General features: G+C 53.2%; 1 protein-coding gene across 4 annotated transcripts in view; it reads left to right on the top strand.

Annotated features, from left to right (window-relative positions):
- The window catches only part of Brf1 (BRF1, RNA polymerase III transcription initiation factor 90 kDa subunit), a 48,317-nt gene extending 32,629 nt beyond the window's left edge, over positions 1-15,688 (top strand). For 2 of the 4 annotated variants that reach the window (XM_013015830.1, XM_013015823.1), the window contains 8 exons: positions 6,106-6,372; positions 7,651-7,751; positions 8,485-8,566; positions 8,644-8,699; positions 9,317-9,573; positions 14,146-14,197; positions 14,614-14,785; positions 15,304-15,688. In XM_013015830.1, coding sequence (XP_012871284.1) covers positions 6,106-6,372; positions 7,651-7,751; positions 8,485-8,566; positions 8,644-8,699; positions 9,317-9,573; positions 14,146-14,197; positions 14,614-14,785; positions 15,304-15,341 — 1,025 coding nt within the window. In that variant the 3' untranslated portion in view covers positions 15,342-15,688. The remainder of the gene's footprint in view (positions 1-6,105; positions 6,373-7,650; positions 7,752-8,484; positions 8,567-8,643; positions 8,700-9,316; positions 9,574-14,145; positions 14,198-14,613; positions 14,786-15,303) is intronic. The other 2 variants (XM_013015817.1, XM_013015838.1) reach the window with 2 other exon arrangements.
- The last annotated feature ends 1,262 nt before the right edge of the window (positions 15,689-16,950 follow it).

The raw sequence follows: 16,950 nt of genomic DNA on the forward strand, positions 1-16,950 counted from the left end.
CCAGGCCCGCAGCCCTGGGACCTCTCTCTGACACTGGATACCACCCTTCTCACCACCATTTCCCAGGAAACATGGTTGGTTCTGCATCCGCAGGTCCCACGCCCACCCCAGGCTGCTGATTACCTGCCTCCTGGTCCTGTCTGGTCCTGATGTGTTGGAGTCATTGTTCATATATGTCTCCTGGCATGCGTGGCTACCCACACCACTCAGGCACTTCCTTATCATCTGAGTTCCTGTCCCTAGTCTCTGTAGGCTGGCCTCCTGTTGCCTCAGATGTGCCCCACCCCCAGGGTCATTATCCTTCCTCTGGCTCTGGAGCTGCCAGCAGCTTACATGTATAGTGCTGAGCTGGCCTTCGTGGAGTTATGAATTGCGGGACTGTGAACACTGGCCGTGGCAGCTGATGCTCAGTGCTCATGCCTGTCCACTACCCACACACCTCCAGTTTCCAGTCTGGGCTTTGAGAACTGCCACGAGCATTCATGCTATTAGACAGGGCTCTATTCTGGGCTGAGCAGCGGGATGAGAGAGTGCATACCGCCACCCTCCTTGGGGGGCAGTGTGAGATACATATGCTCTGCATCCTTGCGTTGGTCTCCTGTGCCTTGGTTTGTGTTTGGAGGAACTACCTGCACCAGCAGCAGCCAGGGCTGTGCTCCTAGTGCTTGCTGCTCTTTGAAACGGCTCTCAGAAACAGGCAAGCATCTCATCATCTCAGCTTCTCCAGACATTTGTTTCACGTGAGGTTTAGGACCACCTGTCTCATCCTCCCAGTCCTCCCTGTGCTTCACCTGGCAGAGCTTGGGGCTACCTCACTTACCTTTTTCTGCTCTTTCCTCTCCCTCCTGAGAATAGGCATCTCTTTGCTCTGGTCTTCTGTTCTGTGGGCTGAAGTCTGTAGATATGGTTTGCCCAGGCTCTGCTGTCCTCTGTGCTGAAGTCTGTAGACATGGCTCAGCCAGGCTCTGCTGTCCTCTGTGCTAAAGTCTGTAGACATGGCTCAGCCAGGCTCTGCTGTCCTCTGTGTGGCTATCATTTTTCCTCTTATTTCCACATCTGCTTGCTGCTGACTTGCTACTGATTTTGCTCCTGTGTGGGAGGAATCTTGTTACTTCATTTAGTAGTTTTCGGTGTATCCATGAGTTTTTCCAAGTAATTAATTGTGTCATCTACACATAATAGTCAATTCTCTACAGACTTTTGTTGTTGTTGTTGTACCAGGGTTTGATCTATGAGGGCCTTGCACTTCTTGCTCAGCTTGTTTGCCTGACTGACATTTTCACTTGAATCATGTCTACAGCCCTACTTTTTGCTAGTTATTTTGGAGAGGGAGTCTTGTGGATTTTTCTGCTTGCACTGACTTCAGATTGCAATCCTACAGATCTCAGTTTCCTTAGTAGTTAGGATTATAGGTATGGATCACCAGTGCCCAGCTTTACCAACTCTTGCATCCTAATTTTTTTCCTCAAGTTGCCTGATTCTACCTTGCCTCTCTGAATCTTGAGGCAGCAGTGGTATGTCCCCATGCCCCCTGACCCTCCAGCTTGCATAGGCCAGGATATCTGCACTGCCAGTCACCTTCTACCTTTCATACCAAGGACAGGCCCCACTACTCACCAAGAGGTCTGGTCAGTGAGTGTGTGTTCTGGGCATCCACAGCATTTGTAGGCCACAGGCATTCATATGGTGGACCAGTGCCATCCATGATTTTGACATGCCCACTGCATGCCTTCCTGCTTCCCAGGAGGTGCCACTGAGCCGCAGGGTTGCCCATTCCTGCCCATTTAGGCTTTTATCCTAACGGTGCAGAGTTGAACATAGTTATATTGTAAGGTACTTTGGATTCTTTGTTCTTTTTTTCATTATTTCTTCCATAGTTTTGCTTTGTTTTTTTCCTAGCTGGGTTATTGCTGCCCATTTGGCAGCCTTTGCGTTGGTTCACATTTCCGCCTTGGAGGTCTTTGCTTACCTCCACACTTCCTTTTACCCCTGTCACTCTACCCTCCGCCAACACCTCACTGACGTCCTCTGATCACTGCTGACCGCACCTCTGGCTAGCCAGCTTTCCACTGGTGGCCATTGGTCCTACTGTGAAGTGTTTCAGTTTCTCCATCCTGGGTTATTTTTGCTCTTCTGTGCCATTGTGGAGGTGGGGTGGGGTCAGATGTAGACACGAACCTCTTGTCTCTGTGCTGTCCTTCAGGGTGCAGTTTCCAGAGCACTTGGGAAGGAGGTAGAGGCACCTGTGGCCCAGGCATGGGTAGGGCTCTGCCATTTTTGACATCGGCACTCACTGCTTCACTTGCCAGAAGGCTGCTGTCCTGAAGGCCTCTGGTCCTCATTCCATTGACCCTTGCAAACACAAGGTGGCTGGCCACTGCCCGCTAACTGCCCTTGTTGTGATGGCTGTGGTCTGGCTTCTGCCCTGGACACCTACTCTGAAGGTTCCCCTCTACCCAGTGAGAACAGGTCGTAGTGCATCCTTGCTTGTCCTGTTCCATCAGTTGGCCTATCTGGGAGTGCCTTACATGGCAGTGACCTGCTTTGCCTGTTTGCTGTGACCTGAAAAGCTTTTTCTTCTAATTGAAATAAGCTGATATCCTTACTGATCAGCTTCTTGCAAGGAATTGTCTGAACTTTGGTCTTGTTTCCATTCTAGCAGTGTTCTTTGTAATTTTTTTCATTCCTCTGTTTCTTGGACAATGTCTGCTCGTACTTGCCCCACCCAAGGAAAACAGACATGGTTCCTGCTACTTTCTCAGCACAGAGCTGGCCACAGACAGGGCATTCTGAATGGCGTGGGGGCGGTGCGGGCCATGCAGGGTCTCAGACAATAGATGAACGGGATAGAGCTGGCCACAGATAGGGCATTCTGAACGGCATGGGGGCGGTGCGGGCCATGCAGGGTCTCAGACAATAGATGAACGGGATAGAGCTGGCCACAGATAGGGCATTCTGAACGGCATGGGGGCGGTGCGGGCCATGCAGGGTCTCAGACAATAGATGAACGGGATAGGCTGCACAGTGGACGCTGGCGGTACTTCTCAGGCATATGACACCTTGGTGTAGGGTCCACTTTGGCAGCTTGGGGCAAGGTGGCTGCCTGCAGCAGTCTGTACCCCTGGTGACGTGAGCTACACTGAGAAGCAGCCTCAGTGTGGCCTGCTTAGAGCAGATGAAGCAGGGAGATTCTTTCAGATATGCCTTTAACCATTAGATATTTTCGTCATGTGAGGTGTGACACACACAGCAAGCTGCACATAGATGAAAAGCCCTTTGGCTGTTGCTTGAACCTGAGCAGAGCTGAGAAGCCAGCACCATCAGGCTGACTCCCAGACCTCAGACCTGGCGCTGCTTCATGTCCCCAGGCCCTTTGCCACACACCCCACTGTGCGCCCAGGCTGCTCTGGATGCTCTCTGCCACGGAGGCAGTGGCATTGCTAGACTGTCCCACAAGTCTTCTATACACACAGTGTGCATGCATTCTACCTCCCCTGTTTTTTTCACTTGGTGTAATTATTTTGAATCACTCCTCACTAATTTGTCACTTTTTATTGTGGTACAATAAGCACAAATGGCTGGGAAGGTGGCTCAGTGGTAGAGCACTAGCCTTGAGCTGAAGAGCTGAGGGACAGTTCCCAGGCCCAGAGTTCAGGCCCCACAACCGGACACTCCCCCCCCCCAAAAAAAAATAAAAAAAAAGCACAAACATGCCAAGGTTGTTTTGTTCTCCACTTGTCTGTTGAAGAACATTTGGGTTATTCCAATTTTTGGACTGTTACAAATAAACTACTCTGAACCCTTGCATGCAGTCTCTTGGTGGATATTTATTTCCTTTCTTTTTTTCTTTTCTTTTTTTTTTTTGTAATACTAGAAATTGAACTCAGAGCCTTTGCTTATAAGTACCCAACTCCACTCCCCACTTTTTTTTGTCTTACTTTTTTAGTACTGGGAATCGCACCCAGGACATTGCACTTGCTAGGCAAGTGCTTTGCCACTGAGCTGCATCCCAGCCCTTCCATCCCTGCCCCTCCATCCCCTGTTGCATTCATTATTTTTAGGTAGGTCCTATTTTATGCTAGGGCCAGCCTAGGCTACAATCTTCCTGTTTTCCTGGTTGACATGACGTCTCTCAAACTTTTTGTTGTTGGTGGTGGTGGTGGTTGTGGGGCTTGAACTCTGGGCCTGGGAGCTGTTCCTGAGCTCTTCAGTTCAAGGCTAGCACTCTACCATTTGAGCCACAGCACCACTTACGGTTTTCTGGTGGTTAATTGGAGATAAGAGTCTCACAGAGTGGGGTGCGGTGGCTCATGCCTGTAATCCTAGCTGGTCAAGAGGCTGAGATCTCTTATTGGAGATAAGAGTCTCACAGTTCAAAGCCATGAGACTCTTATCTCCAATAACCCACTAGAAAACCGGAAGTGCTGTGGCTCAAGCGGTAGAGCGCTTGCCTTGAGCTGAGGAGCGCAAGGACAGTGCCCAGGCCCAGAGTTCAAGCCCCACCAAAAAAAAGTCTCACGGACTTTCCTGCCCAGGCTGGCTTTGAACTGTGATCCTCAGATCTCAGCTTCCTGAGTAGCTAGGATTGCAGGTGTGAGCCACCAGTACCTGGCTCTCAAACTTTTATGTCTGGGCTGTCCTCAAACTGTAATCCCCTAATCTGTGTGTGTGTGTGTGTGTGTGTGTGTGTGTGTGTGTGTGTGTGTGTCTCTGTGTGTGTCTCTGTGTGTCTGTCTGTGTGTCTGTGTGTGTCTGTCTGTCTGTGTCTGTCTGTGTGTCTCTGTGTCTCTGTGTCTGTGTCTGTGTGTGTGTGCGCCACGTGAGTGCATGTGCACTAGTCCTGATCAAAGCCTGGGCACTGTCCCTGAACTCTTTTGCTCAGGGCTATTACTCTACCACTTGAGCCACAGCTTCACTTCTAGTTTTTTGGTTTTTTGTTTTTGGTTTTGGTTTTTTTTGGTGCTTAACTGGTGATAAGAGTCTCACAGACTTTCTTGCCTGAGCTGGCTTCAAATGGAGGTCCTCAGATCTCAGACTCCTGATTGGATAGAGCCACTAGTGCTTTGCTCTTTTTTTTTTTTTTTTTTTTCAGGAAGGGGGTGCTTGTACTGGGGCTTGAACTTAGGGCCTGGGATCTGTCCCTTGGCTTTTATGCTCAAGGCTGTTTTTCTACCACTGTTCCACAGCTCCACTTCTGGCATTTTGCTAGCTAACTGGAGATAAAAGAGTCTCAATGACTTTCTTGTCTGGGCTGGCTTTGAAACACAGTCCTCAGATCGTGGATTCAAACTCTGCTTCTTAAGTAGCAAGGATTATAGCTTGAGCCACTGTGACCAGCCACATTTAATTCCTTTGTCCTGGGAAGAAAGTGGAGTTGGTAGGCAGGGGTAAGGTGGCATGCAGATGTTTTTGAAAGTTCAGTTTGCATAGTGGCCACCCCATGTACTTCAGCAGCAGCCTGTGAGAGCCTAGCCGCTCTGTGTGTGCAGTGCTGTCACTCTGTGCTTGCACTCAGCTGACCTTGCATTTCCTGATAACAGCTGTACCGAGAGGACCTTCCCTGCTGCGCCCCTGTTCAGTGTCCTCTGTGCTGCCATTGCCATCTTTTCTTTTGCCTGCTTTTTAGTTGGACTGTGTGTTTGTTCGTGGAGTCTAGGAGTTCTGCGTGTTGTAGATGTATCTGTCAGATGTGTGATCACTAATGATGCCTAAGTCTATTCCATCATATTGACAGTGTTTTTTACAGAGGGAATGGTTATGAGAATTTTTCAAACTCCATGTTATCAATGTTTTATGTATTCTGCTGTAACATGATATCTAGATGTTTTTGCCTAATCCAAGGTCACAGACATCTTCCTTTTTCCTGAAATTCCTCTGCTTCTAGTTGTCACACTTAGGCCTCTGGTCTGAGTATGAGAAATGGTAAACCATTCTTTCATGTGGATACCCTGGGACCATTCGCCAGTAGGACTTCTTTCTCTGCTACAGGAGAGGCATGCTTCTGGTAGTGTTTGTGCTGCTACTTTTCTTTTAACAGGAATGTTTCTGTCACAGGTGGGCTCCTCTGCCTGGCTGACTGGTGGTCTGTGCATCATGTGTCCATAGGTTCTGCCGAGGAAGCCACATCTAGCCCGTTGGGTGAAGAAGATGCTGAGGATGAAGAGCTGGAGGCTGCCGCCAGCCACATGAACAAAGACTTTTACCAGGAACTCCTAGGTGGTGGTGGCAGCAGTTCAGAAGCAGAAGAAAGCACTGAGGGGGGTGGCAGGCCCCTGGCCTTGGAGTCCCTGCTTGGTCCCCTGCCCACAGCAGCCAGCCTGGGCATCTCTGATCCCATCCGAGAGTGCATCTCCTCCCCGAGCCTGGACCCCAGTGAGTGCCCTTGAGCAGGGAGGAATCCAGTCCACACTGTCTCATTGGAGTGGACTGGATCCCATGGTTTATTCATAAAGGGAAGAAAGCAGGCTGTGGGTGGGGTACTACCAGGCCACAGTGGAGCTCTGTGAAAGATCGATGGTCATAGATAAGAAGTGGGCTATACACCAAACCCCAGAGTGCCATCAGGTGCCCTCCACTGTCACACATTCCCTTGATGGCCTTAGGTAGCCCTTAGTGGCCTGTGTTCCAGGGCTGGAATGACTGCCATGCAACTGGGAGGTAGCACTGGTGTAGCTTGAAGTTCTGCACAGGTTGGGACCAATGTCCCTTGGCGCTTTTGCTATGCTATGGCAGGAAAGCCTGGCCTGGGCATGTGCAGTCAGAACACTGCTGACCCTCAGCCCCAGTGACAAGGCACCTGAGAGGACCTTTGTCCCCACCCCACAGCACCTAGGGCCCAGGCCCTGCTCATTTCCCTTCCTCTCCTACAGAGGTGGACGGGTCCCATTCCAGTCCCAGGTCCTCCTCCTGGCAGGTGCCAAAGCTCACTGAGGGGGATTCTAGCAGGATACCACCCAGTCAGTACAGCATCTGGGCCAGCTGTCCACAGGACAGGAAAGCCTGGGTGGGCCCCCACAGGGCTCTGGGCAGAAGGCATGTGCAAAGACGTTCAGAAGCCCAGGCACAGTGGCCCTGGAGCAAGAGAGCGAGGCCATGGAGCAGACTTCAGAGGGTCTGAGGGATTGGTTCTAACCATAGAACTGCCCACAAGTCTTACCTGTCAAGGATGAAGACTGGCAGTGTGATTGGAGTTGACAAGTCTTATTAAAGGCATTGGGTGAAGGTCTGTGGGGAGAAGGGACTGCCTGACCCCAGGCTATGCAGATTGCCTGTGACCATACAAGACCTCTAGAGGCCTGGACTCCCAGATCCCCCTTGTGTCAGTCCAGGCTTCAGTCACACTCTCATGGTATTTGCTCTTAGCAGCTCTTCACTGTGCTCTTGCTCTGGGCCATGTGCTTCTTGCTGAGGCCACAGAGCCAGTGTCTGTCCACAGACGTTCATGTCTTACTGCAGGGCACGGGTGTGTGGGGGCTTCCTGTGCAGCCTGAGTCTGACATCCTGCTTTCTCACGTAGTGTTCTGATGTAAGTGCCGTCCTCTGTGGACTCAGACAGGGTGGACGTGCAGTGGGGTCAGAGGAGGGGAGTGCTCCCACAGCCCCATGGCCTGGACCCACCTTCAGCACCAGGTATCTGTGTTCCTTTGACAGAGCTCTCCCTAGGTGACACTGATGTGCACTTTCTTCTAGAAGACACCTCGGAGGATGGCGAGCTGGACCTCAGTGGTATTGACGACCTTGAGATTGACAGAGTGAGCAAACTTCCCAAGAGGTGGTTAGGTTCTATGGAGCACAGAGTGGAATTGGTCTTCCAGACCCAGCCCCTGCCACGCAAGTGGCCTTGGCTGGGTGTCCACACGCATGAGCATGGTCTCGCGGCCAGACCCTGCCTCCTCACTTCCCTCCTCCAGCTCCTCTCCAGGGCAGCCCCAGCCACCATATGCCCTTCCTGCTGGCAGCCAGAGCCAGGCTCTAGGCTGACGCTGTTAGTCCTCTGCATTTGGCCTTTGCTGCTATTGGGCCATCTGATTGGGTAGCCTCTGTAGACGCAAGTATGTTGAACAGCTCCAGATCCCAAGCCTCTGTGGTCCCAGGCATGTGAACTGGCTCTTTGCAGTTTATCTCAGTAGTACTGGTCTGCTATAGGTCTTTCTCCTTCTCATCTTATTATACCTAAGACTGTCCATTTGTTGACATTATGCACCCTTAGCTTGGGATCTTCATGGGGCCTGTAGCTTGTACTCTTGTGTCCCACAGCTGAGAGCTGCCAGTGAGGATCTGGGAGCCTTGGATCTAGTTCATGGCTAAATAAACTCTGGTCAGCTGAAAAGGGTAAAGAAGCAACCTGTTTGTACCGTAGTGTCCCACCAGCATTTCTCCTTCCTTTAGCAATTACTCACATAAAGGGGCAGTGTGATGTGAGCGCTCTTAGTGTATCTTGAATGCAGAAGCTCGAAGCTGAAGCCTTCCCTGTGCTTCACACAGTATATCCTGAATGAATCCGAAGCCCGAGTGAAGGCGGAGCTGTGGATGCGGGAGAATGCAGAGTACCTGCGGGAACAGAGGGGTAAGCAGCCGTTTGTTACCTCTCCGGCCCTGTGGTGTAGCCTTCCACTGACAGCGGCAACTTGGTTCCATTTCTAGAGAAAGAAGAGAGAATAGCTAAGGAGAAGGAGCTGGGTATCTACAAGGAGCACAAGGTAGGAGTCTCTGAGGGCTGGGTTTTCTGCTTGTGCTGTGAAGTGAGCAGTGTTCCCTTCCCTGTGACCATAGGGCCTGGGGCCCAGGACAGGCTACAGGAGCTTTGTGCTCTGGACCCAGACACTCAGCCCTGGGCTATCATATTGTCCCATATTGGTCCTGTGCACTAGAGATTTGCTCCCTCATGGGTGGGCATGCCCCAGGTTTTGGGGTGTGGTCCTAGCACAGATGCCAGGTCAGGCTGAGGTAAGCCTCAGGACTGGACCCTGAGAACCCTGGACTTGCGTGCCTTGCCACAGACAAAAGGACTGTCTACGTCCACTTAATCTGAACTGGAGAAACCTGGTATGGTGCCCTCCTCCCTGCGCTGTTGGCTATCTTAGTGTATGGGTTCTGCTGCCCACGCTGGGACCTGAACACAATTCAGCCTCCAGGTGGTGCCTTTGGGAAGAGTCAGGCCTCTGGGTTGAGTCTCAGACTAAAGCAGGCTTGTGCCAGGAGTGAGCCCCCAGCCTCATTCCTCCCGGTGAGTCTGGCTGCAGCTCTAGAAGAGGCCCCAGGTGGTAAATGGTGGGTCAGTAGAGGACAAAAACATTACTTTTATGTTCCTGTCAAGCCCAAGAAGTCCTGCAAACGCCGGGAGCCCATCCTAGCCAGCACCGCAGGAGAGGCCATCGAGAAAATGCTGGAGCAGAAGAAGATATCCAGCAAAATCAATTATAGTGTACTCCGGGACCTTGACAGCAGGGGTGGGACCAGCCCAAAGAGGGAAGACACTCAGCCTGCAGAGAAAGCCAGTGCCAAGAAGGTACCTCGGAGGAAAACGCCAGCCAGCAGGAGCGGGCCTGACCCTGGAACCAACGTAGGGAAAAGGTACTGTACCGTCCCCTCTGGCTGAGTACATCAGATCATGAGGTGGAGGTCAGCAGAGAACTCATGCCTCAGATTCGGGCTGTTGTGGGCCAGGGGTGGGGTTCAGGAGCACCCAGGAACCAGACGATCTCCAGCTGTCAGTGGGAATGTGTCCTGACTCCATGGCCTGGGAGGTCCTGGGTTGAGGGTCCTCTAGCAGCACAGGAGGGAGGCTGTCAGTTGTTTATAATATTTTAGTTGTTGGTTTTAGGTTTTTTTGGGGGGAGGGGGGAGGCATTCCTGGGGCTTGAACTGAGGGCCTAGGTGCTGTCCCTGAGCTTTTTCTCTCAAAGCAAGCACTTTACCACTTGATCTATAACACTGCTTTCAGCTTTGTGGTGGTTAATTGGAGATAAGAGTCCTGCCCAGACTGGCTTTGAACCACAATCCTCAGATCTCAGACTCCTGAGTAGCTAGGATTACAGGTGTGAGCCACTGGCACCTGGCTCCTTCTAATGGCTATTATTTTGTGTGTGTGTGTGCGCGTGCGTGTGCATGCACACGCACCCACACTTGTGTTGTTACTGGAGGTTGAATATTATTTCATTTTTATATAAGTCTCTGGTTCACCTGGGACTTAACTTTGGTAGAAGACAAGGCCTGCTTGGTGTTCTGGGTGGCGCTGTGAACAGGACTGTAAGAACCCCCACCTTGACTGTGTCAGGGTCTGTTTGATGCTCCTTGAGCTGTTGGGTATGTACTTGGCTCTCCTGGTTCCCCTGGGGAGCACTGGCTGAGGCCTCTGTTTTCTATGTACAGCTTATGTCTAGGCCAGGCCTTTTCTCACTGGCATTTTGACTGCCTCATTTGGTGGGAAGTGTTCTTGGATACATTAAGGTAGAGCACAGTTGTCTTAGAGTCCCGAACACATGGGTGTTTCTCTTGTGATACAATTGCCTCCACAGAGTCTTCTGTGAAGTCTTCTAGTTGTATCCTGGGTGGGGGCCATGTTTGTGTTTCTTGAACCTCGTGGACTCCTGGTGTTCAGGAGCTTCCTGCAGCCCTGTGCTGGTGTCCTGTTACCCAGTACTGGGAAGAGTGTTGAGGCTGCTTGAGACAGGGCTTCCTCCAAGGGGGCATTGTGTTCTTAGCTGACCTTCCAGCCTCTCCTTCCCATTTCTGTTGCAAGTCTTGGGCATGAATTCCTAGCAGAGCCATTTCTTGTACATGGCGGGGGGGGGGGGGTGGCTAGTCAGTGGGTGGCAGAAGCTGTGGACCACTCCTAAGGTAGCAGGTCTGGGCTCACCCTCCCACCCACCTAGCCTCTGTCAGTGTAAGGGGAGTCCTGTCCCAGGGTGCTGATTCTAGTACCCCTGGGGCATGTGCATGGGCCATTGACACTCCTGTCAGCAGGAAGCCCATCAGCCTTCCTGGGTGCCAGAACAGTGTGTAGATGTCTTCTGTCCTGCATGGGGTGAGGGCCTCAGAGCTGGTAGCACCTTCCCCTTGCACCTTTGCCCACCTCTGCCCAGCGTTGGAAGTGTAGGGAAAGAAGAAAACCCGCAGGACTCACGGCTGCGAGTCTGCTAGAAGCACTGGCCTCAGGGCCGGGTGGTGGGGTTGGCGTGCACGGTGGTGCTCAGCACCTCTTCTGGGAGGTGGGACCCGAGTGGTCCGAGCCAGAACTTCTTCCACCCTGATCAGGGCTCCTGGAGCCTCCCAGACCAGGCTCAGGCGGGCTTCAGCCTAACAGGTGGTGCTGGCCCGCATGTGCTCTGTGCTGGCCAGCAGAGGGAACGTGGACAGGGTGACCACCATGCCCAGTCACAGTGCTCTCATGGGAATCCACCGTGTGGCTCGTTCTCCAGAGGCTGACATCTGGAGCCATTGGTAGGTCTTGGAAATAGGGGGAGCAGTGGCCTCAACTTGCTGTCCAGAGGCTGTGGGCTAAGGTATTCTGGACAGGGTCTATGTTCGCTAGCTAGGAGCCCAGCCCACCTCAGCAACCATCCAGAGCAGGCTGGCTTCCTGTGCTTAGGTTCTGTGTCTATCCACCTGTTAAAAATTCCCTTCCAGCCAGATGCCATTGGCTCACGCACCTGTCATCCTAGCTACTCATGAGGCTGAGATCTGAGGATCACGGTCAAATCCAGCCTGGTCAGGAAAGTCCGTGAGACTCTTATCTCCAATAAACCACTAGAAAACCAGAAGTGGTACTGTGACTCAAGCAGTAGAACGCTCACCTTGAGCTGAGGAGCACAGTGACAGTGCCCAGGCCGAATTCAAGCCCCATGACCGACAAAAAAAAAAAAAAAATTCCCTTCCAAAACAAAACAAAAATGGGCTGGGAATGTGGCCTAGTAGTAGAGTGTTTGCCTTGCATGCCTGAAGCCCTGGGTTCTCTTAACACCACAAAAGCAGGAAAAGCAGGTGGTGCTGTGGCTCAAGTGGTAGAGTGCTACCTTTGAGCAAAAGAAGCTCAGGGACAGTGCCCAGGCCCTAGCTTCAAGCCCCAGAACTAGCCAAAAAAAAAAAAAAAAAATCCAGTGTTTGTTCAGTGCCAGTGGCTTTTACCTGTAATCTAGCTAATCAGGAGACTAAGGTATAGGATTACAGTTTAGAGCCAACCTGGCAAGAAAATCCATGGGATTCTTGTCTCCAGTTATTCACTAAGAAGCCAGTAGAGCTGTGGTTCAAGTGGTAGAGTGTTAGCCTTGAGCATTTGAAAGCTCAGTGATAGGGCCTGGGCCCTGAGTTCAAGCTCCAGGACTAGCACCAAAAAAAAATTTTTTCCTAGCTGGGCACCAGTTCACACCTGTAGTCCTAGCTGTTCTAAGCTGAGATCTGAGGATCATGGCTCAAAGCTAGCCCAGGCAAAAAAGTCTGTGAGACTCTTATCTCTAGTTAACAACAAAAAACTAGAAGTGGATCTGTGGCTCAAGAGTTCAAGCACCAGGACCAGCACCCCGCCCCCCAAAAAAACAAAAAACAAGTCCCCTTTCCAGTGTCCCAGTGTGTCTGGCTTGTCAGAGTTGGGCAGGGCTGATCCTGAGAGTTCTGCAGCAGGCGGGGGAGGGGGGGTTCAAGCCATCAACCTCCCTGTAGCTTGCCCTAGAAAGAGGAGGCCCTGTCTTCCTCCTAGACCCCACTATTGCTGACCTAGTGGGCACTGTGGAGCCAGGATGTGGGTTCAAAGCCCACCTGATTTCACACAGGTAACACAGCCCTCCCTTAGAATGCTTGGCTTCATCCTGCCCTTTGCCAGCATTGGCATCAAAGATGCCTTTGTATGTGAGGGAGCCCTTTGGGAGAAGGCAGGCCCAGGAGTCATGGGTGGTATAGAGGGCATCAGGCCAAAGGGCTGATAAGGGTCTTGAAGTACTTGGACTTTCCTCTTCTTTCCTCTTCCTCCTCCTCCTCTTCCTTCTCTCTGCCCATTGTCCTGGCATCTTCCCCTGACCTGACTCTATGGGCTATACTTAAGAACTGAGCAGTAGGGCTGGGAAGGTGGCTCAGTGGTAGAGTGCTTGCCTTGCATGCCTGAGGCCCTGGGTTCGACTCCTCAGCACCACATAAGCAAAAAGAAAAAAGCCGGAAGTGGCACTGTGGCTCAAGTGGTAGAGCGCTAGCCTTGAGCTGAAGAGCTGAGGGACAGCACCCAGGCCCAGAGTTCAGGCCCCACGACCGGACCCAAAAAAAAAAAAAAAAAAGAACTGAGCAGTAGCCAGGAGCCGGTGGCTCACACCTGTAATCCTAACTACTCACAAGGCTGAGATCTGAGGATTGCAGTTCAAAGCCAGCCTGGGCAGGAAAGTTCGGGAGATTCTTACCTCCAATAAACCACCAGAAAACCAGAAGTGGTGCTCTGGCTCAAGTGGTAGAGCACTCGCCTTGAGCTGAAGAGTTGAGGGACAGCGCCCAGGCCCAGATTTCAAGCGCCATGGTAGTTTCCCATGAGGCCATGGCCTTTGCACAATGGTCCAGATGTGTCGGGGAGCAGATCATCAGGAGCCTTGACCACGTGGGTCCTCCACATGGTCAGGAGGGGAGGGCCTTTGCCTCTGACTTGTGCACCGTACCACCTGTTCACTGTGGAACGATGCAGACACCGCCAAGCAGACGCAGGATGGACACGATCAGGCTTGTAGGGAGCCAGTGGCAAGGGCAGTGCACATGCAGACGTTGAGGAACAAGTGGGGCCCAGGCCACCAGGAGGTCATAGGTGAGCAGAGCGGGAGGGGAGGGCCCATGATGGATGCACTGGGATGGGTGGGATGTGGCCAGGTAGGAGAGCCATGTGAGGCTGAGCACACTGCTAGAGGTACATTCCAGACCTTCAGCCCCTGGACAGACAGGACTCCTGGAGTGAGTCCACTTCGGGCACCCAATGAATGTCAAGCCCCCCTTCTCTGTGTGGCTCAGTGGAGTGTCTAGCAGATGTCTCTGGGAGTTTCTGCCCATTGAGCAGTAGGGTTGATCCTAAGTGGACAGCGGACCAGCTGAGACCATGCCTCTTCCTGGGTACTGCCTCTGGCCTCCTTGCTAGCAAGCAGCGGGTGGGCCTGCTAAGGCTCATGCTTTGCTTTCTTTCAGGATGAAGCCTCTGGTGTCTGCTCAGCCCACTAAGAAGGCAGCCATAGGAGAGGTGTGTTGTCCTGCACAGCTGCATTGGGGCCTTAGGAACAGTGGGTCACAGTCAGGCCTTGCAAAGAGGTACCCATGGACAGCACTTCCTGTGCTGGCCTAGCAACAGCAGGGACTCCTACAGCCCAGGATGCAGCAGAGCAAGGGGATGATGAGGCCAAGTGTGAGCCGGTCAGGCGGGGTGAGAACCCAGCTACTGGCCGGCCATAGGGTCCTTACCGGCTAGAGGACAGGCAGACTGAACGGCTCATGTGTGGGGCGGGCTCAGCCTGACAGTGCCCTGGGAGGGGTCAGGAGGAGAGGGGGACACTGGCCAGCTCATGTGTGGGGCGGGCCCAGCCTGACAGTGCCCTGGGAGGGGTCAGGAGGACAGGGTAAGCTCCACTCACATCTCAGCACATCATCCTTTATCTCCAGGCCTTGCTCCCAAACTCCCCTGCGCTCGGAGCGGAGCCTGTCAGGCCCTCGGCTGTCCTGGTGGAGAGCGGCCCTGTGTCGTACCACCCTGATGAGGAGGCAGACGAGGAAGAGGCAGACGAGGAGGATGGAGAGCCCTGTGTCAGTGCCCTGCAGATGATGGGCAGCAATGGTGGGTGTGGCTCCACCTGGCTGGTGGGCCTGACGTAGGACTGGGGGCAGATGGGGCCCTTCTAGAGAAGTAAAGCACATACTACCCTTGATCATGCTTGAACTCAAGCCTATTGACTTCAAACTAAAGTCTTCTGTAAAGGAAAGAAATTTGAACTAAAGCACCATAAAGTGGCCATGTTGATTCTGAGTCCTAGGGTCCGGGAGGCCCACTCCGTGGGGGTGGGGAGGTTCCCACTGAGGGCTGTAGGTTCTGGGCTTGCTCAGAGTCAGTAGGACAGCTGTTCAGCAGGTGAGGATCCCATAGACAGATGCAGACATGTGCTCACGACGGTGGGGTGAGGTGGCCACATTGTTCCCTGTGTTCCAGTACAGAGCCGAGGCCCCATGCTGGGTGCACACCAAATGCACGAACCCTATGGGGCCCCTGTTGGTGAAGGGCCAGTGTGACCAGGCAGCAGGGCCTCAAGAAAGGGCAGCAGAGCCTCTAGACTTCCATGATGATCCTGTGCTTTGCAGATTATGGCTGTGATGCTGATGACGACGATGGCTACTGAACACAACCTATACACCAGGCGGAGTCCTGGCGCTGGATCTGGAAAGAGCCTATACACCAGGCGGAGTCCTGGCGCTGGACCTGGAAACACAACCTATACTCTGGGCTGCGTCCTCGTGCTGGACCTGGAAACACAATCTCTACACCAGGGGGAGTCCTGGCGCTGGACTTTGAATATGTCTGTTGGGGTCAGGGCCTGGGGCCATGGTTCACAGGTGTGAACACCAAGTCTCAGGTCCAGCTGAGCTCTGTCCCACTGGCTTTGAAGTTATCTACAGCCACATGTGGCCTCCGGGGTACCTGCTGTGGGGGTCAGTTTTGAACAATGTAAGAAATATTTTTACCCAGAGCAAGGGAAACTGCATGTGTCTGATCAGATATGCCAGCAGTGCCCAGGCCTGGGTCCCACAGCAGGGCTCAGCCATGGCCCACCTGAGAACCCTCCAAGGTAGGCACTGTTAGAGAAAATGTGGAGCCCTGCCCAAGCACTGTGCCCCATCTCCTCCAGCTCTTCTGATAGCGCTTGGAATCTGGGCAGGCAGCAGAAAGAGATTTCATAGGTGGCTACATCAGCCTAGAGCTGCAGTCTTCAGCTCCCGCCAGGTGGGCACAGCTCCCCACCTCCTCAGCCCCTCTGTGCCGGCACCTGGGGCCACGCAGGCCTCCGCCTCCCACTCTGGGACCTAGCCGATCAGTCAGGTTCATCTGGTTGCACTTAGTAGACTGAGGCTGTGTACCCCCTGCTCCAGAGTGTGGGTACTGCTGGTGTCAGCCTCAGGCAGGGGGGTCCCGAGTGCCAGCCTGACCCCTCCCATCACAGGGAATGAGACTTGAGAGCCTTTGCAGCTCCTGTCTGCTTCAGCGTCTGTGCACAGAGAGCAGGCAGGAAGTCCTCCATCTGCCCAGGGGTCTTGGCCCCTCACAGGAAGAACCCATTGGCAGGTCTTTCAGCCCAGTCGCCCTTTCCTGTGCACCAGACAGGCCCTTAGGGCTGGGCCTGAATTCACCCCGCCCTCAAGGTGACTGCCACACAGCTGCGCCATACCACCTTCCCCAGCCCAGTTTCTACCTAGGTGAGGAGAGCTGGGTCTCTCATACTCATTAGCGTCAAAGTCTAAACACCAGGTTCTGTCCACTGCAGCTACTTGGGGGGCCTTTGAGTCTGTAGCCACTTCCTTCAAGCCTAGGTAGGAGGCTGAGGCGCTGGTCCAGAAAGGCACACACCATCACCCAAACAAGAACTGGCGAGGCAGCTGGTGTGTCTGGCTCCATGACCCTCTGGCTGGGCACAGGATGCCCTGGCAGGCCGGGCTCTGAGCTCGGCATTCTTGGCCTGTAGACACCACGGACAACCTGCTGGGTCCTTCCCGACGCGCCCACTGCCTGCTTTACAGCCACCCTGCCCACGGGAAGCTCCCGGGCTCCCTGGGGTGAGGCAGGGATCTCCATGCAGGTGTTGGGTCAGGAGCTGGGGCTTACGTGGGACAGAGTAGACTGCTCCTGACCTGCCCTTCAGGGCGTGGCAGGTTGCAGGAACCAGGCCAGAGATTATTGGGCTGGGCTTGGGGACTTAGCTGAACTGGGGTGGGCTTGACGCAAGGCTGACAAAA

Source organism: Dipodomys ordii, unplaced genomic scaffold (genome assembly GCF_000151885.1).
Source record: "Dipodomys ordii isolate 6190 unplaced genomic scaffold, Dord_2.0 Scaffold2, whole genome shotgun sequence".
Lineage (NCBI taxonomy): Eukaryota > Metazoa > Chordata > Mammalia > Rodentia > Heteromyidae > Dipodomys > Dipodomys ordii.